Source organism: Bufo bufo, chromosome 10, assembly GCF_905171765.1.
Source record: "Bufo bufo chromosome 10, aBufBuf1.1, whole genome shotgun sequence".
Lineage (NCBI taxonomy): Eukaryota > Metazoa > Chordata > Amphibia > Anura > Bufonidae > Bufo > Bufo bufo.
In genome coordinates, this window is record NC_053398.1 from 105055402 (window position 1) to 105076970 (window position 21569).

A 21569-nucleotide genomic window follows, 5' to 3' on the forward strand; every position below is an offset into this window, starting at 1 on the left:
ATTTTATTTTTTTTACTAAGTAATGAACTGTCCTCTGGATAGATCATCAGTATCTGATCGGTGGGGGTCTGACACCCTGGACCCTTGCTGATCATCTGTTTGAGAAAACAGTGGTATCACAAAGCACAGTGCTGTACATTGTATAGCAGCCGTGCCTGGTATCACAGCTCAGCTCTATTCACTTCAATGGCCATGTGACCAATGAACGCAATGTCAAATAGCCTTGGCAAAGCTGCGAGAAGGCCGTGATGCTACTGCAAGCACTGGTGCCTTCTCAAACAGCTGATCGGTGTTGGACTCCCACAGATCAGATACTGATGAGCTATTCTGAGGACTTATTAAAATATTTTCGGATCTTCCCTTTTTCACTGTTTTTGAGACTTTTCTAAAAGGGAGTGTGGCATAGGCGTGAAGCAAGAAATCTATGGCAGCCCTGAGTTATCGTAGATTTCTGGTTAGGCGCACAGACTGCAGGAAGAGGAGTGCTCCTCGTCATAAATTAGGCGCATCCTCCAGCAGAGAAGAGGATATTAAGACAGGCTCAGAAATCGCCAGTCTTTATAAATCTCCCCCAAATAGTTTAGACGGAGGGGTTTTCCCGACCAAACCGAGTCTCAACATTTTTAACTCACTCCATTTTTACCTTTTTTGAGGAAGCCGTGGAGCGGCTCCAGTGTATTTCAGAATGAGACTAGCAGTATTCATGTTGAAATATGTCCTAAGAGGCAAACTCCTCATTGCCCCTATGTGAAAACTTGCTCAAACCAGCTTTATTTGTAAGAGCAGGTGTCTACTCCATTGTGCTCTTTTATATACATATTTCTCCTCAATGGTTGTCTCAGAATTCTGTTATAATTGATGAAATTCTGGAACTCTCCTTGTTGTGAATTATAACTTCATAATATACATTTTAACCCTTTAAGCAGTGGACCATTGGTAGCCCAAGAAACTTTCTACTCATCCAGCCTTGGCCTCAAATTGGCCAAACCTGTTCACGTGGGCAGAGCTGGCCAATCCAAGGGCATCTGGAATTGTCTTGGGCTACCAAATGCGCATGTGCAAAAGGCAGTCTGAGAAGCTGTCCCGCTAGCAGTATCTTGGCACTTCAGTCGCTGGCTGGGAATTTGTTACCCCTTGCAGAAGTTTCTTCCTCAGGTTTCCTTGTCTCTAAGTTTAGTAGAGAGGAGCCGCTACATAGTGAAATACTGAAGACCTGGACTGTAAGATGCAGGGTTTGGGGTGAAGAGCCTTGGTAATAGGAGGAAAAGCTGCCTGGAATTGCATCACCCTACAAGGATTTATCCTGGAACCATCAACCAGTTACTGACAGGAGTCCGGAGATGCAGATGATGTCACCAGTGTTGGTGAAGATTGCTCATGGTGAGCACCATTTCTTTGTGTTTTTGAGGTTTGCCCAGTACTGCTGCTCATCAATCCTCACCAACAATGAAAAGCAGTACTGAGCAATCATCTCCAACACGGAAACAGCAAGCTAACATTGGGCAGGTGGTTTTAATGATATGACTGATTGGTGTATGACAAAGTAATTAGCATAAGATATGATGGGTGAAAGGTTAACTCTTTACTTACCATACTGAACCAGATATAGGTTACTAAAGATTGAAGACTTGTGTCCTGAAACAAGAAAAGAATACTTAATTACATAAATAGCCAACAGTAAGTACTGTAGCATTTATGGTGTTAGCATGAAGCAAAATGTACATCAGGGTCCCCCAAATGATCATATGGAATGCTGGGGCTACGGAACAGACATACGAATGTGGATAGCACACGCTGTGCTGTTTGCATTTTTTGCGGACCCATTGAAATGAATGGGTCCTATCTAATCCGCAAAAAAAAATGGAACGGACACGAAAACAAAATACGTTCGTGTGAATGTAGCCTCATGCTGAGGAAAAACCTGAGCTAGCTGCCCCTCTAAGGGTACTTTTACACTTGCGTTTTTCTTTTCCGGCATAGAGTAAGGCATTTTATTTTACATAGGAATGTATTAGTGCCGAATCCAGCATTCAAAATACCGGACAGCCGGATCCGTTCTTGCAATGCATTTGTAAGATGGATCAGGATCCTGATCAGTCTTAAAATGCATCCAGCTGGCATACGTTTTGCAGGATCTGGCAGGCAGTTTCGGCGACGGAACTGCTTGCTGGATCACTCTGCTGCAGGTGTGAAAGTAGCCTAAGAAGGCTGGTACTCTGGACAAAGGTTACATAGTAACATAGTTTGTAAGGCTGAAAAAAGACATCCGTCTATCCATTTCAGCCTACTATCCTGCAAATTGATCCAAAGGAAGGCAAAAAACAAACAAACTGTGAGGTTGGTGGCCCAGCGTCTTCCGACTGGCTCCTTGGCTACAGGGCTGATATCCTAGGGTGTGCGGCTCAGCATCCCCATCTCAGCTTTCTCTTCTGGTCACTTGTGCAGTCTGGAAGAGTCTTTCCTTCTAAACACTGGTCCTTATCTGCATCTGCCAGATTCTCTCCTACTAAACACTGGTCCCTAGCTGCAGACAACAGTTTGTTTTTAATCAGAACTAGAACCTTCTAGTGAGAAGAGTGGTGTGGAAAAACACAGCCTAAACACAAACATTGTTAAAACACATTGCCCTACTTCTCCTGAGTACGGCAATACCACATGTGTGACACTTTTTTGCAGCCTAGGTGCGCAAAGGGGCCCAAATTCCAATGAGTACCTTTACGATTTCACAGGGCATTTTTTACGCATTTGGATTCCAAACTACTTCTCACGCTTTAGGTCCCCTAAAATGCCAGGGCAGTATAAATACCCCACAAGTGACCCCATTTTGGAAAGAAGACACCCCAAGGTATTTCGTGAGGGGCATGGCGAGTTCATGTAAAATTTAATTTTTTGTCACAAGTTAGTGGAATATGAGACTTTGTAAGAAAAAAAATAAAATAAATAATTCTCCGCTAACTTGTGCCAAAAAAAGAAAAATTCTAGGAACTCGCCATGCCCCTCACGGAATAGCTTGGGGTGTCTTCTTTCTAAAATGGGTTCACTTGTGGGGTATTTATACAGCCCTGGCATTTTAGGGGCCCTAAAGCGTGAGAAGTAGTTTAGAATCCAAATGCTTAAAAAATGCCCTGTGAAATCCTAAAGATACTCATTGGAATTTGGGCCCCTTTGTGCACCTAGGCTGCAAAAAAGTGTCACACATGTGGTATCACCGTACTCAGGAGAAGTAGGGCAATGTGTTTCGGGGTGTATTTTTACATATACCCATACTGTGTGTGAGAAATATCTCTGTAAAATGACAACTTTGTATAAAACAAATTGGAGAATTTGTCTTTTACAGAGATATTTATCTCACCCAGCATGGGTATATGTAAAAATACACCCGAAAACACATTGCCCTACTTCTTCTGAGTACGGCAATACCACATGTGTGACACTTTTTTGCAGCCTGGGTGCACAAAGGGGCCCAAATTCCAATGAGTACTTTTAGGATTTCACAGGGCATTTTTACGCATTTGGATTCCAAACTAATTCTCACACTTTAGGGCCCTTAAAATGCCAGGGCAGTATAAATACCCCACAAGTGACCCTATTTTAGAAAGAAGACACCCCAAGGTATTCCGTGAGGGGTATGGTGAGTTCATGTAAAATTTTATTTTTTGTCACAAGTTAGTGGAATATGAGACTTTATATATACACAAACTGAAAAGACTAGCATGGTATTAGCAGGAGGTGCTCAAACCCACATGCAGTCGTGCATATATATAGGGGAGCAAATCCTGCACTTGTGGCCCGTTGCTAATGGCGATCCCCAGCAAAAATGCATACGGTGGAGGATGCCCGCAGCGAACCACAAGTACCACAATAGACATCCCACAGAAGGTAGCAATTGTGTGGATGTCATAATCAATATAACAAAATATGACACTTTGTAAGAAAAAAAAATTTAAAATTCCATTTCCGCTAACTTGTGACAAAAAAGAAAAACTTCCATGAACTCACTATGCCCATCAGCGAATAGCTTAGGGTGTCTACTTTCCGAAATGGGGTCATTTGTGGGGTGTTTCTACTGTCTGGGCATTGTAGAACCTCAGGAAACATGACAGGTGCTCAGAAAGTCAAAGTGCGTAAATTAATTTTTTTGCACCATAGTTTGTAAACACTATAACTTTTACCCAAACCAATAAATATTCACTTATTGCATTTTTTTTATCAAAGACATGTAGAACAATAAATTTTGAGAAAAAATTATATAGAAATGTAGTTTTATTTTTAAAAAATTACAACAGAAAGTGAAAAATGTCATTTTTTTGAAATAATTTCGGTCAATTTTGATTAATTTCAAAAAAAGTAAAAATGTCAGCAGCAATGAAATACCATTAAATGAAAGCTCTATTAGTGAGAAGAAAAGGAGGTAAAATTCATTTGGGTGGTAAGTTGTATGACCGAGCAATAAACCGTGAAAGTAGTGTAGTGCAGAAGTGTAAAAAGTGGTCTGGTCATTAAGGGGGGTTTAAAGGGGTTCTGCACTTTGTTTTAACTGATGATCTATCCTCTGGATAGATCATCAGCTTCTGATCGGCGGGGGTCCGACACCCGGGACCCCCGCCTATCAGCTGTTTGAGAAGGCAGCGGCGATCCAGTAGCGCCACGGCCTTCTCACTGTTTACCGACGGCCGAGTGACGTCACGACTTGTATCAACTAGCGTGGGCGCGGCTAAGCTCCAGTCAAGTGAACAGAGCTTAGCCCGCCCAGGCTAGTTGATACAGTGAGAAGGCCGCGGCGCTACTGGAGCGCCGCTGCCTTCTCAAACAGCTGATCGGCAGGGGTCCCATGTGTCAGACCCCCGCCGATCAGAAGCCGATCTATCCAGAGGATAGATCATCAGTTAAAACAAAGTGCAGAACCCCTTTAAGTGAAAGAAAGAAAGTTTTAATAAAAAAAATGTAAGCTACCCTCCACCTCATTCACTTTACCTGACTTCTGTGTTGGAAAAAGTGGAACAGGTGCATCACAAATATAACGCCTAGAGATCAGCAAACCAGTTTATAACAAACCAGGTTCGTTTTCAGGTTCGGCATAGAACCATTTTACTGAGGATGTCGTGGGGAAAAGCACTAGGGAGGAAAAAGAAGGATGCTCACATGACCCTAAGAGGAAGTGGGGGAGGGGAGGGCTTGCCTTTATTGGCGCACAGGCCAAGAGACAGCCTGTATGATCCAATCAGTGCTGCGGCAGGCAGGAAGGTGCACTTTCAGAATTAGTAGCGTGCAAAAATATCTGTGAGCGATAGCGTGAAATAAAAAGCCATGTTGTTTAATCTCCACACAGTTCAAGGTTTTAAAACCAGCATATACAGTACAGACCAAAAGTTTGGACACACCTTCTCATTCAAAGAGTTTTCTTTATTTTCATGACTATGAAAATTGTAGATTCACACTGAAGGCATTAAAACTATGAATTAACACATGTGGAATTATATACATAACAAACAAGTGTGAAACAACTGAAAATATGTAATATTCTAGGTTCTTCAAAGTAGCCACCTTTTGCTTTGATTACTGCTTTGCACACTCTTGGCATTCTCTTGATGAGCTTCAAGAGGTAGTCCCCTGAAATGGTTTTCACTTCACAGGTGTGCCCTGTCAGGTTTAATAAGTGGGATTTCTTGCCTTATAAATGGGGTTGGGACCATCAGTGGCGTTGAGGGGAAGTCAGGTGGATACACAGCTGATAGTCCTACTGAATAGACTGTTAGAATTTGTATTATGATAATAAAAAAGCAGCTAAGTAAAGAAAAACGAGTAGCCATCATTACTTTAAGAAATAAAGGTCAGTCAGTCAGCCGAAAAATTGGGAAAACGTTTAAAGTAAGGGCTATTTGACCATGAAGGAGAGTGATGGGGTGCTGCGCCAGATGACCTGGCCTCCACAGTCACCGGACCTGAACCCAATCGAGATGGTTTGGGGTGAGCTGGACCGCAGAGTGAAGGCAAAAGGGCCAACAAGTGCTAAGCATCTCTGGGAACTCCTTCAAGACTGTTGGAAGACCATTTCAGGGGACTACCTCTTGAAGCTCATCAAGAGAATGCCAAGAGTGTGCAAAGCAGTAATCAAAGCAAAAGGTGTCTACTTTGAAGAACCTAGAATATGACATATTTTCAGTTGTTTCACACTTGTTTGTTATGTATATAATTCCACATGTGTTAATTCATAGTTTTGATGTCTTCATAGTCATGAAAATAAAGAAAACTGTTTGAATGAGAAGGTGTGTCCAAACTTTTGGTCTGTACTGTACGTGTCTTAAAATGTGCAGGGTAGCAGACAGAAGAACTAGTACTAGTAGGCTGCAGTTGTCCTTGGTTTTGGAAAGGCAGAACACGTTGAGAAGAAGGGGATGAGATTGTGGATTGGATGGCTCACTAATCCTCTCAGTCGCAGCCGGATGACGTGGAGGTGACTTTGAGTCTGACACCTTGTCATGAAGCCAGGGGTTATGGCATTCCTCCTGCTCCTCCTCCTTGCAGGCCAAGTGGAGTCCTCTCTGTGCTCACTGCCCCTTCCTAGTGGGGTACCTTCCCTTTTTTCTAAGAAGTGGCAAGAAAACCCCAACCCACACTATGGCAGACAGTCAACAGTGTCTCCTTAATAACGACTTGTGTGAGAGCAGTCAGCTTTTGGCCTGCCCTGAGTAAGGGATTCAAGAGGAGGCCGGAGATTCCATGCATAGCCGTGTTGGAGGGAGTAATAGTAGCATCTATAGCCAAGACTCTTGGCATTGGGGCAGTGGCAGTTGGGGCAAATGCAGAGCAGGGGAGGGGGGCATGGAGGGCGAGGACTCAGATGACGATTGTGTGCTAGACAGGACCTGGGAGCCAGAATGGGGTGCTGAAGAGGAGGCAACAACAGTGGAGACGGGTGGTGGAGGTGTAACACCCCAGAGTTGTGTTACTACACTCCTCTATCCCGCTACTAATCTTCTAAGCGCCTCTTATAATGTCATCTGATATAATTTACATTATGTCCTCCAGAAATATACATATAAAACTATGTTAAATGCAATGGTTCATGTAATTATCCTGGTTAACAGTGGGTGGCAGCATCATTGGCAGAGATAGTCTTAATGTTATGGCATTTCAGAGTGGAACTTTCCTGTTCTATTCTGCCCCCTCCTTCTGGAGAGAGGTGGGCGAGTCCCTCTTCCTGCAGCAAGGGAGGGAAAAAACAGAGCCAGATACAGTTTACCCCCTGTTGGGGAAAGGAGGGTTTTGAGTAGTACTCCCTCCTTAGGGAAGAAAGCAGGGGCACGTCTCCGCAAGAGACGTGGCCATATACCCAGTCTGAGCACCTTCAGCTGTGCTGGATGAAGAGAGCAGAAACTACAGCCAAACTCCAGAGTTCCAGGAAGAAAGTATCCCCTGAGAATCCATCTCTGAGATAAGTCCAGAGTCCTAGGAGAAGCCTATTCCTCCTCAGCTAGTCTGTCCTCACACAGCAGAAGTTGCAGATAAGTCCAGAAGCTAATCCTGCCACAGTTACAGAGCTACCAAGCAGACGTTTATCCTGCAAGCTCCATATTTAAAGCAGAAGTACTCATTCCTGCCAATCATTGCTAAAACCTGCTGAGACCAAGAGACCAAAGCGGTATACTGTTTGGATGCAAGTTATTTCAAGTAAAGCAACGTTTGAACTTCATCTAAAGGTCTGGACATCATTTACTCTTCAAAGTTCCTTTATTACTCCTACTGTCACTACACTTTATTGGAAGTGAGCCCGGAGTCCGGCTGTACCCAGGCCGTACCCAGGTAGGAGACACCGTGACACAACTACCATAAAACTACAGAGACATTATAGGCCATTACACCACTCTGGTATTCCTAATCTGGGACGTGCGTTATAACACCTTGGAAGGGCCCTGGAATAGGACCCTGCACACGCTGCAATTGGCGTCACGACAAATACAGAATCTTATCCACCTGTACCTGGCCATTGCAGCGGCAGCAATAAAGAGCAGGGGCGACATACCTCCCAAAGAACACCAGGGCCACATCTGCTTCAGGGTCTGGTGATGACGGTGACACTCTGGGTGAGTTAGGCCCAAAACGTGCCAGCGCTAAGCCAAGCTGAACTGCCTGTAGCTCTGTGCGAATTACTCTTGTATGGCATTTTTTTCTCCACAAGGCACATGAAAACACAGCCGTGTGTAAGATGTGCTGGATTAAAATAAGCCATGGCTGTTCCAACACAATCATAGGTACCAGAGGTCTATTGCAGGACATGATGCGGCATCACTGGTTCTTTTGGGAATATACAACTGGCTAGCATTCCCAATCAGATCAAGTCTGTCCTTCTCCTGGTCCTCTTTGTGGCAGCCAACCTGCACCCCCAAGCGATACAGTACTTTTATCATCATCACCTACTTCTCCTGCTAAGATTCCTCCTTTTCCTTTGCTCAATCGTGAGACATCTATAACCATGACATTTGACCATGAAAAAACTTTTATCCACGAGAACCTGGCCTTGTTGCTGGTGGTGAAGTTGCTGCCATCCCGTTGTAGTAGTGCCTTGTACTTTCACATCGCAGAAAAGGCGAGCCACTCCTTGCGATTCTCGGTGTGAGGCAACCTGCACTCCATAGTGGACACCTGCAGTAGGAACAGCAACTGTCTCACTGGGTCAATCATTTTTGCGGCAGCTTAGAGGCAGCACCCCAGCAATATGGCCAGGTCCTGTTAAAGCCATAAAGTTCTGACACTCTGCAATTCAGCAGACCAGCAGAGTCACCCTTCCTCCCACCACCACAAGCAGCAGATCCTGCAGTCAGTTCAGTCTCCTCAACATGATGGAGCAGTTTTTCCATGTTCCACACCAGGCTCAGGCCAATCAGCAAACCGAAAGCTCCCACCTCAAATCCAGGTTCAGGCCTACCTACAGTCGTGGCCAAAAGTTTTGAGAATTACATAAATATTGGAAATTGGAAAAGTTGCTGCTTAAGTTTTTATAATAGCAATTTGCATATACTCCAGAATGTTATGAAGAGTGATCAGATGAATTGCATAGTCCTTCTTTGCCATGAAAATTAACTTAATCCAAAAAAAAACTTTCCACTGCATTTCATTGCTGTCATTAAAGGACCTGCTGAGATCATTTCAGTAATCGTCTTGTTAACTCAGGTGAAAATGTTGACGAGCACAAGGCTGGAGATTATTATGTCAGGCTGATTGGGTTAAAATGGCAGACTTGACATGTTAAAAGGAGGGTGATGCTTGAAATCATTGTTCTTCCATTGTTAACCATGGTGACCTGCAAAGAAACGCGTGCAGCCATCATTGCGTTGCATAAAAATAGCTTCACAGGCAAGGATATTGTGGCTACTAAGATTGCACCTCAATCAACAATTTATAGGATCATCAAGAACTTCAAGGAAAGAGGTTAAATTCTTGTTAAGAAGGCTTCAGGGCGTCCAAGAAAGTCCAGCAAGCGCCAGGATTGTCTCCTAAAGAGGATTCAGCTGCGGGATTGGAGTGCCACCAGTGCAGAGCTTGCTCAGGAATGGCAGCAGGCAGGTGTGAGCGCATCTGCACGCCCAGTGAGGCAAAGACATTTGGAAGATGGCCTGGTGTCAAGAAGGGCAGCAAAGAAGCCACTTCTCTCCAAAAAAAAACATCAGGGACAGATTGATCTTCTGCAGAAAGTATGGTGAATGGACTGCTGAGGACTGGGGCAAAGTCATATTCTCCGATGAAGCCTCTTTCCGATTGTTTGGGGCATCTGGAAAAAGGCTTGTCCGGAGAAGAAAAGGTGAGCGCTACCATCAGTCCTGTGTTATGCCAACAGTAAAGCATCCTGAGACCATTCATGTGTGGGGTTTCTTCTCATCCAAGGGAGTGGGCTCACTCACAATTTTGCCCAAAAACACAGCCATGAATAAAGAATGGTACAAAAACACCCTCCAACAGCAACTTCTTCCAACAATCCAACAACAGTTTGGTGAAGAACAATGCATTTTCCAGCACGATGGAGCACCGTGCCATAAGGCAAAAGTGATAACTAAGTGGCTCGGGGACCAAAACGTTGACATTTTGGGTCCATGGCCTGGAAACTCCCCAGATCTTAATCCCATTGAGAACTTGTGGTCAATCCTCAAGAGGCGGGTGGACAAACAAAAACCCACTAATTCTGACAAACTCCAAGAAGTGATTATGAAAGAATGGGTTGCTATCAGTCAGGAATTGCTCCAAAAGTTGATTGAGAGCATGCCCAGTCGAATTGCAGAGGTCCTGAAAAAGAAGGGCCAACACTGCAAATACTGACTCTTTGCATAAATGTCATGTAATTGTCGATAAAAGCCTTTGAAACGTATGAAGTGCGTGTAATTTTATTTCACTACATCACAGAAACAACTGAAACAAAGATCTAAAAGCAGTTTAGCAGCAAACTTTGTGAAAACTAATATTTGTGTCATCCTCAAAACTTTTGGCCACGACTGTACACTCTGGCATGTCTCCGACACATACCTTGTTCCCTGACGCCATGAATTTCTGGACAGGCAGACTGGAATAATGGCCTGAACGGGCACAGAATGCTCTCTTTCTTGCCCAGCCCCCATTGTCATCTTGGAGAAAGTTTTCAGCGCTGCAAGAGGTGTGGTGACACCCAAATGGACCAAATTGTCTTCAGCCAGTGCCCAAAACATCTCTTTTGTCAAAAGGAACCAAGCCTGGATTGGGGAGGATTTTCACTTTCCTCTGGCTGAGGCCAATGAATAGATATGGCTTTGCTGACGGTGCCTCATCTTGCCACTCTTGCTGTCTGCCTGCTGTCCTGCCTACCATCATGTTCTGAAAGGCTACTGCTGCCTCCATCCTGCCACTGCCTCCATCATTTCACTGCTGCGGCTTGCCTACCATCATGTTCTGTTTGGCTGCTGCTGCCACCCACATTTTACTATCACCTTTTTGCCACTGCTGCTGCCTAACTACCATCATCTTCCGTAAGGCTGCTGCTGTCTCCATCATGCTGCTGCCTGCCTGCCAACATGTGCGATATGGCTGCTGCTTGCTGCTAATCCCCTACTGCCACCACTATTAATTCAATGTATCTGCCACTACTACCACTACAACCACTACTACCACTACTACTATTAGTACTACTACCCATAGACATCTGACCTACTGCCTTGTATGATCCATGCTATGCTGTTCTGCTGCCACTACGATTGCGGCCACTTGCCTCTTATTACCCTACCCTTTCCACATCCACAACGTACTGCTGCTGCTCCCAGTTAAAAGGGATAATTTTTTAGGCTTGCTCATAACAAGCCAATTTTTTTTATCCCATAGCACCATGTGTATGTAACCACCATCTGACACCGATAAGGGAAGGTTTACGGTTATCATTGATTTTAATCGAAACTGTAAAGAATTTCTTTCCACTGACCTCCCTCGAGTAGTGACTGATGGAAAATGCAGTGAATCTATGTCTGGAACAGGAGAAGCAGTTCCATGTCGGGCCCCTAATCTCCACAGGGCCTTATAGCAGTCGTGTGGTCTGCCTCTATGGTAGATACACCACTACACACAATGGATGGAGATGGTTATTTCAGCTCTGTTACCATTGAAGTGTGAACTACACACAGTGGATGGGAGCTGTAGTTATGGCACTGACACTACTGCAGTCATCTGAGCATCGGGGTTGCAGGGGATCAGATATTGATGCCCTATCCCGGGGATAGGGCATCAATATAAAAGGACTGGAAAACCCGGGAACAAAGGGAAGTCTAAATATATAAAAAATACTAATATGGCATCTTACCAAGCTGACAACAGTATACAAACTCAGGTCAATATACACTGTGGTAGGTCTTCTCCAGTCCTGTACTGGACGAACTTCAGGTCCTGGAATATTGTCATTATTGGACAGGTTTTTAGCTAAATTGAAGAAACTACAGTTCAGTTCATCACCACCGCATGTACCTAGGAGAAGAACAGACCAGTTAAGGAAAGATAATTACTGCTGTCAGATTCTTAATGGAAGAGTATGGCAGCTGTTTGTCAGGTAATATTGCATTCTGAATGTCTGAAAATGAGAGGGTGTGGCTGTATGAGACATCCATGTTGTCATATGACGTCCAAAGATTGCTATGGGCACATACTATACTGTTGTGTGTCTCTGATTTTGTACAGCGGCAAAGTTTTCTCCAACAAATGTGCTTCTAGGAAAGAGTATGGTGCCTCACAGAATCACCATACAAGGGGCGCATGGAGTTCCTGCATGATACTCCACTCCCTTGAACTCATTGAGAAGAAAATTGAGAAAAAAAAAAAAAAAGAAACCTAAAGTCCTGTTCAGATTTCTGTGCAATCTTTACGATATGTTGAAATCATAACAATAACTGCTCAGTGTAAAAACACAAAATGACATACTAATCATTCATACTTACCGTAAAATCATTATAATTCATGAAGTTGTTAAAATTAAATGTTAATTGTCTGACTTTTCTAATTTTAAGCCTCATGCACACGTCCGTGGAACACCAACCGTGTGATACCGGCCTGGATTTCTTCTGAGTGCGGGAGCGCACGGCGTCATTGGTTGCTATGACGCCGTGCGCTTCCTGCTGCCGCCGCTGTACAGTAATACACTGGTATGATCTATACCAGTGTAGTATCGTCATACCAATGACGCCGTGCGCTCCTGCACTCAGAAGAAATCCAGGCCGGTATCACACGGTCCGTGTTCCACGGACGTGTGCATGAGGCTTAAAGGGGTTTTTCAGGAGTAGACTATTGATGACCTATCCTCAGGATAGGTCAATAGGTAATCAGTTTCTTATTGGTGGGGGTCCAACTCCTGGCTTCTTAACCGATCAGCTGTTTGAAGAGACTGCAATGCTTCGCTCACAGCATATCAAGCATATCTTATAAACATTGTATAGCAGCTGTTCTTGGTATTGCAGCCCAGGCCCATTCACTTGAACAGTACTTAGCGGCACATAGGTCATGTGACCAATGAACGTGATGTCATTGGCCTAGAAAGAGGCCACAACACTTAATAGAGCACCACAGCCTCTTTAAGCAGGTGATTAGCCCAAGTGCCGAAATTCGTACACTCACCGATCTGATATTGAAGTCCTATCCTAAGGATCATCCATCATTTTTCTACTCCCAGAAAACCCCTTTTTAATCATGTACCCCAAATATAGCAGATTCATACCTGCTTCATGCCACTCCGGTGCTCCTTTTGCTCCATCTTCCGATCCCTGCACTGTTTACATCCGGTGGCAAATGGATAAGGTCACACGCGCCACTCCAGCCAATGAAACACTTGACATGCTGCTTACGCTCACATCACCACTGGAGCCAGTCATTGGCTGAAGCAGTGCATGTGACCTTTCCCATGCGCCACCGGATGTAAACAGTGCAGAGACCAAGAGTTGGAGAAAGCGGAGACAGTGTGGAGGACTGGAGTGATGTGAAGCAGGTAAGTATAAATCTTCTATTTCAGGAGGCAGGCTGCAGGCACTTGATTAAAAATCAATGTTACTGAAAAATCCCTTGAAATGATTAGTTCTATGATTCCTAACTGCCTGTAAGGTCAATCACAGCAGTGACCCACCTCCACCAGTGATTGGCTGAACATTTATTTCCTGTGTGATAGACTGACCAGGAAGTTCTGGGTACTGTAGTCCCCCCATTCCAGTTATTACTTTAGTTGCCCTTCTCTGAACTCTCTCCAGCTCTGCTATGTCTGCCTTGTTCACAGGAGCCCAGAACTGTACACAGTACTTCATGTGTGGTCTGACTGATGAGTTGTAAAGTGGCAGGACGATGTTCTCATCACGGGCATCTATGCCCCTTTTGATGCATTATCTTATTGGCCTTGGCAGCAGCTGCCTGACACTGGTTTCTACAGCTTAGTTTGCTGTCCACTTAACATCCTAAGTCCTATTCCATGTCAGTGTTACCCAGTGTTTTACCATTAGTATGTACTGGTGACTTGCATCATTCCTTTCCATGTGCATAACCTTACATTTGTCAGTGTTAAACCTCATCTACCTCTTTTCTGCCCAAGCCTCCAATCTATCCAGATCCATTTATAGCAGTATACTGTCCTCTGTAGTATATATATATATATATATATATATATACAGTACAGACCAAAAGTTTGGACACACCTTCTCATTCAAAGAGTTTTCTTTATTTTCATGACTATGAAAATTGTAGATTCACACTGAAGGCATCAAAACTATGAATTAACACATGTGGAATTATATACATAACAAACAAGTGTGAAACAACTGAAAATATGTCATATTATAGGTTCTTCAAAGTAGCCACCTTTTGCTTTGATTACTGCTTTGCACACTCTTGGCATTCTCTTGATGAGCTTCAAGAGGTAGTCCCCTGAAATGGTTTTCACTTCACAGGTGTGCCCTGTCAGGTTTAATAAGTGGGATTTCTTGCCCTATAAATGGGTTTGGGACCATCAGTTGCGTTGAGGAGAAGTCAGGTGGATACACAGCTGATAGTCCTACTGAATAGACTGTTAGAATTTGTATTATGGCAAGAAAAAAACAGCTAAGTAAAGAAAAACGAGTGGCCATCATTACTTTAAGAAATGAAGGTCAGTCAGTCAGCCGAAAAATTGGAAAAACTTTGAAAGTAAGGGCTATTTGACCATGAAGGAGAGTGATGGGGTGCTGCGCCAGATGACCTGGCCTCCACAGTCACCGGACCTGAACCCAATCGAGATGGTTTGGGGTGAGCTGGACCGCAGAGTGAAGGCAAAAGGGCCAACAAGTGCTAAGCATCTCTGGGAACTCCTTCAAGACTGTTGGAAGACCATTTCAGGGGACTACCTCTTATAGCTCATCAAGAGAATGCCAAGAGTGTGCAAAGCAGTAATCAAAGCAAAAGGGGGCTACTTTGAAGAACCTAGAATGACATATTTTCAGTTGCTTCACACTTGTTTGTTATGTATATAATTCCACATGTGTTAATTCATAGTTTTGATGCCTTCATAGTCATGAAAATAAAGAAAAAATTTTGAATGAGAAGGGGTGTCCAAACTTTTGGTCTGTACTGTATATATACAGTATACTGTCCTCTTCTGTGTTAATTATTTTACACAGTTTAGTGTCATTTGCAAAAATTTATATTTTACCGTTCAAGCCATCTACAAGATCATTAATAAATATATTGAAAATATATATTGTATTTATTGTAATAAATATATTGAAAAGAATAGGTACTGACCCCTGAGGTACCCCACTAGTGACAGTGACCCAATCTAAGTGTGTACCGTTAATAACCACCCTCTGTTTTCTATCCCTCAGCCAGTTACTTACCCACATCCAGACGTTTTCTCCCAGTCCGAGCATTCTCATTTTCTATACTAAGCTTTTATGTGGTACAGTGTCAAATGCTTTGGAGAAGTCCAGATATACAACATCCATTGATTCGCCACTGTCAAGTCTAGAACTTACCTCCTTATAGAAACTGATTAAATTAGTTTGACATGACCGATCCCTCATAAAGCCCTTTTTTTTATAGTAGACAGAGAACTCCAGCACATTCCACGTGATATGCAGATTGTTGTTATTTATTAAGAAGACTGGTGTACAAGTACAACCTGCATATCATGTGGAATGTGCTGGAGTTCTTTGTATACTGATCAATGAGGTGGTAACCCAACTCCCAGCACACAATAAGAATGGGTTCACACTAGCGTTAGGGATTCCGTTATGGCTTTGCCTTATAATGGAAAATAACGGAATCCATAAGACGGAAGGACGGATCCATTCTTCTGGCCATAGACTTGTATTATGATGGAATGCAAAACGGAAATCTTTAAAAGGCATTCTGTTTGCTTTCTGTCCTAATAGAAGTCTATGGGAATCAAAACTGATCCGTCTGGGTCCCGTTATGCAAGACGGAAAACAAAGTCCTGTCGACGGGACTTTGTTTTCCGTCTTGCATAACCGGAACCAGACAGATCCGTTATGCTTTCCCATAAACTTCTATTAGAACGGAAAGCAAACGGAATGCCGTTTAAAGGCTTCTGTTTTGCATTTTGTAGGCATTCCATTATTTTCCGTTATAACCATGTTATAACGGAAAGCCATAACTGAATCCCCAACGCTAGTGTGAACCCAACCTAAGCGGATTGCCACTAAGTTTTTATAAAAATCCCTTTCCTTTATAGTTACAAAAAAAGGGGGTTAGTCAGCACCTCCCAGTGCGCAGGTGCACGCTGCCATGGCAAAGACCTAGAGGAAAAAAGACAATGCAGCAGCACCCTGCAAATCAGATAAAGTACAATAATGCCAAAAATTATAGTGCTAATGATACGCTTATTTATAAAGTGAGATGCTTGGCCAATGCATTTTGTATAAAACCATCTGAGCCCGTCTGCCGTACGTCAAGGCGATCTCTGTTAGACGGGTCCTAGCACTAAATACTACCTGTTATGCGCCATAATGGCCTCCATAAAGTTCAGGGAGGGTTGGATCCACATGCATGCTGGATCCACTCTGCGCCCTGGGAGGTGCTGACTAACCCCCTTTTTTTGCAGATTTACAATGCTGGAGATGTGGCACTCCTGATTAGCCTGTCTGCCCCATAGGCTGATTTTAATTATTTTCAGTATAAAGCTGTAGCCTGCTCTCACTACATTCATTGGAAGCTGTCCGGCACAAGGAAAGGTATAGAGTGGGCTCGGCATGCATGTTAGTACCTGCATCCCTTGTAATGGAGGCCATTATGGCACCAAAAATGTTAAAAAGCAGAGTGGATCCAGCATGCATGTGGATCCAACACTCCCTGAACTTTATGGCGGCCATTATGGCGCATAACAGGTAGTATTTAGTGTTAGGACCCGTCTAACAGAGATCGCCTTGACGTTCGGCAGACAGGCTCAGATGGTTTTGTACAAAATGCATTGGCCAAGCATCTCACTTTATAAATAAGCGTAGCATTAGCACTATAATTTTTGGCATTATTGTACTTTATCTGAGGGTGCTGCTGCTGCATTTTTTTCTCTTTCCTTTATAGTTAGTCACCAATAGTGACCTATAGTCAAACAGACCAAGTAGGCAATGTATGGCATACTACTGTTGCATATTTTGAGGATTTACATTCAGTGTATACCATATATTGTGAAAGGTACGGCCACACAGTCAGGTTTCCAGATTATGTTTTGGAAGTCAAAATCTGGTGTGGAACATAAAAGGAGAGAACGTATTAAGGACAAAACTCCTGGTTTTGGCTTCCAAAACTGCATCAGTAAACTTGATTGTGTGCCTGTACCCTAAGGATATCTGTACAGAGTGCAGATTTGTATGCAGAAAATCTGCATGAAAAACACAATAAAAACCTCACATAAATCTACACTATTGGATTTTTTCTGTATTTTAACAACCCAATTGAAGTCAATGGGGAAACCACACCACATCAGCCACGAAGCTACACAAACAAGTGCCATTGTGCAGATTTTAAAAGCCCCATCGCAGGTCAATTTCCTTGTGTACAAAATATGCACCATGTACATTAGATTTGGCAAATCTCATTCACCTTTCTAGAACTGTATTATACTGGGGATTTTCTGAATTAAAAAAAATCCAAGCAAAAACTCTGAATATTTAGCCTTCAAGCACCAACCTCCAGGACTGCAGCTGTAGAATATGTACAGTGAAAACTCCCAAAACCCCAAATTGCATTGAAAGTTGGTCTTCTAGAGTGCTGGTCGTCTTTTGGAGAGGTTTCTGTGTACAGAAACAACTGCATACGTATATTCAGTATATTTAGGCAGTGATGTACAGCTTACTAACAATAAAAACACACTACTCTATTAACATACAATTTCTAATTTTAACTACCAAAAAAATTAACACTCCCTGTGAATTTTAAATGCTTTTCCCTAAAAATTGGATGTAAGTCATATCACAGCTCAACATAAAATCACTGAAGGAGAGTCATTGGCACTGCCAGGCCTCTATAGAGTGCAGTCTTAGTGGAGAATCCAGAATATAGATAGGTGCTCTACACTTGCATAGTATCCAAAATCCAAAGAAAACATAAAATGTTGTGATTCTGTGTATTATATCAAACTAGAAAAAAGGGTAATAAATTGCCCTTGCCCCTATAATATGCAGTGATGCGAGACCTGACTAACAAGCTCTACATGTCCAATAATTAATATTAAGTGACTTACTCCATTGGATGACTGAGATCAGGAGGAAAATATTGCGTGGAGTCATTTCATGGAGAGTGGAGCTTCTGGTGCTTCTTACAAATATTACAAAATTCTGGCAGGGAGGTGTGCTAGCGTGCTTAACGAATAGTCTGGTGTAAGTAAAATAAGTGGACAAACCTGTTTAACAAAATTATGTCAGGTTGAAAATTGATGCTTTGTACAACTTGTCTGATGTCACACTCTGACTGTCATTCTCCTGGGGGTCTATACTTTTAAAGGGGCTGTCCGGGTTGTTTTTCTAAATATGTAAATACAGTAAGCTGTATATAGAATCTAATGCACTCTTTGAACCTCTCTCACAAGCCTTAGGCCTCATGCACACGACCGTTGTTTTATTCCGCGTCCGTTGCGCCGTTTTTCGTGATTTTCTGCGGAACCATTGATTTTCAATGGGTCTGTTGAAAACTCGGCTAATGCTCCGTTTGCCATCTGCATCCGCGAACAACCAAACCGAACAACCTTTATATTTTTTATATTTTTATACCTATTTTACCGTGGATACTTTATTTTCACTAATCACACAGGAATTGTGGCGATTATACTTTTGAAACACTATCTATGATATGGTTTTTCACAGTTCGATATAATTTAAGGAGCACATAGCAACTATTTATGCACAAGGTTTATATATTGATTGTATCACATAACATATGTCAGTTTAATTGTATACTCCGAATGGAATATACCAGCAAGCAAGAAACTAGGAGTTAGAGGCTATATGTTTTTATTTGATCTACAGTGTATTGACATTTTAATATATACATATATATTGTATTGACTATATTAATCCCATTGAGTAAACTAACAATTTATACATCCTACCAGATGGTGAGTGCCTGTTTTTACTTTTATTTTTGAATGCTCTGCATATGCTCAATTGAATCTGGACCATTAGAGCATTAGTCTGTTCTTTCAGAGAATCATATCATTGGTTATGATTAGAGATGATATAGTGTGCCCTGGAGAGGAAAGCAGGGGAGAGCATAAGAGTAATAGTAATGGTCACTGTAGTCGTTATGCTTCTTTGGGTCATGAAGTGATGGGAAGGGCGCACCTTTCTTCCCTTCAGGCCTCATGCACACGACCGTTTTTTTTTGCAGTCCGCAAAAACGGGTCCCGTTTTTCCGTGATCCGTGACCGTTTTTTCGTCCGTGGGTCTTCCTTGATTTTTGGAGGATCCACGGACATGAAAAAAAAGTCGTTTTGGTGTCCGCCTGGCCATGCGGAGCCAAACAGATCCGTCCTGACTTACAATGCAAGTCAATGTCGACGGATCCGTTTGACGTTGACACAATATGGTGCAATTGCAAACGGATCCGTCCCCCATTGACTTTCAATGTAAAGTCAGGAGTGAATATACCATAGGATCGGAGTTTTCTCCAATCCGATGGTATATTTTAACTTGAAGCGTCCCCATCACCATGGGAATGCCTCTATGTTAGAATATACCATCGGATTTGAGTTACATAGTGAAACTCAGATCCGACAGTATATTCTAACACAGAGGCGTTCCCATAGTGATGGGGACGCTTCTAGTTAGAATATACTACGAACTGTGTGCATGACTGCCCCCTGCTGCCTGGCAGCACCCGATCTTTTACAGGGGGCTGTGATCAGCACAATTAACCCTTCAGGTGCCGCACCTGAAGGGGTTAATTGTGCGTATCATAGCCCCCTGTAAGAGATCAGGGGCTGCCAGGTAGCAGGGGGCAGACCCCCCTCCCTCCCCAGTTTGAATATCATTGGTGGCCAGTGTGCGGCCCCCCCTCCCTCCCTCTATTGTAATATCATTGGTGGCACAGTGTGCGGCCTCCCCCGGCCCCCCTCCCTCCCTCTATTGTAATATCATTGGTGGCCAGTGTGCGGCCTCCCCCGGCCCCCCCCCTCTATTGTAATATCATTGGTGGCCAGTGTGCGGCCTCCCCTCTCCCCCCCCCCCGCCCGATCATTGGTGGCAGCGGAGAGTTCCGATCGGAGTCCCAGTTTAATCGCTGGGGCTCCGATCGGTAACCATGGCAACCAGGACGCTACTGTAGGCCTGGTTGCCATGGTTACTTAGCAATATTACAATATTAGAAGCATCATACTTACCTGTTGTGCTGTCTGTGACCGGCCGGGAGCTCCTCCTACTGGTAAGTGACAGGTCTGTGCGGCGCATTGCTTAATGATCTGTCACTTACCAGTAGGAGGAGCTCCCGGCTGGTCACAGACAGCGCAGCAGGTAAGTATGATGCTTCTAATATTGTAATATTGCTAAGTAACCATGGCAACCAGGCCTGCAGTAGCGTCCTAGTTGCCATGGTTACCGATCGGAGCCCCAGCGATTAAACTGGGACTCCGATCGGAACTCTCCGCTGCCACCAATGATCGGGGGGGGGGAGAGGGGAGGCCGCACACTGGCCACCAATGATATTAATACAATAGAGGGGGGGCCGGGGGGGCCGCACACTGGCCACCAATGATAATACAATAGAGGGAGGGAGGGGGGGGCCGCACACTGGCCACCAATGATATTACAATAGAGGGAGGGGGGGGGGGCGGGGGAGGCCGCACACTGGCCACCAATGATATTCAAACTGGGAGGGAAGGGGGTCTGCCCCCTGCTGCCTGGCAGCCCCTGATCTCTTATAGGGGGCTATGATATGCACAATTAACCCCTCAGGTGCAGCACGGATCCGTCTGTATGAAAGTAACCTACAGCCACGTATCTTGGACGCGGATGCCAATCTTGTGTGCATCCGTGTTCTTTCACGGACCCATTGACTTGAATGGGTCCGTGAACCGTTGTCCGTCCAAAAAATAGGACAGGTCTTATTTTTTTGACGGACAGGAAACACGGATCACGGATGCGAAAGTCAATGGGTCCGCGAAAAAAATGGAAAACGGCACAACGGTCACGGATGCACACAACGGTCGTGTGCATGAGGCCTCAGAGTGTAATAATGTAAGCATGATTTACCAATGTACAGGGTGGGCCATTTATATGGATACACCTTAATAAAATGGGAATGGTTGGTGATATTAACTTCCTGTTTGTGGCACATTAGTATATGGGAGGGGGGAAACTTTTCAAGATAGGTGGTGACCATGGCGGCCATTTTGAAGTCGGCCATTTTGAATCCAACTTTAGTTTTTTCAATAGGAAGAGGGTCATGTGACACATCAAACTTATTGGGAATTTCACAAGAAAAACAATGGTGTGCTTGGTTTTAACGTAACTTTATTCTTTCATGAGTTATTTACAAGTTTCTGACCACTTATAAAATGTGTTCAATGTGCTGCACATTGTGTTGGATTGTCAATGCAACCCTCTTCT

General features: G+C 43.7%; 1 protein-coding gene across 1 annotated transcript in view; it reads right to left on the minus strand.

The window, feature by feature from the left end:
* Positions 1–21569, minus strand: part of LOC120980070 (5-hydroxytryptamine receptor 3A-like) — a 56427-nt gene that overhangs the window by 24932 nt on the left and 9926 nt on the right. Inside the window, exons 2-3 of the mRNA XM_040408938.1 lie at positions 11813–11973; positions 1591–1635 (exon numbers count right to left, since the gene is read on the minus strand). Coding sequence (XP_040264872.1) covers positions 1591–1635; positions 11813–11973 — 206 coding nt within the window. The remainder of the gene's footprint in view (positions 1–1590; positions 1636–11812; positions 11974–21569) is intronic.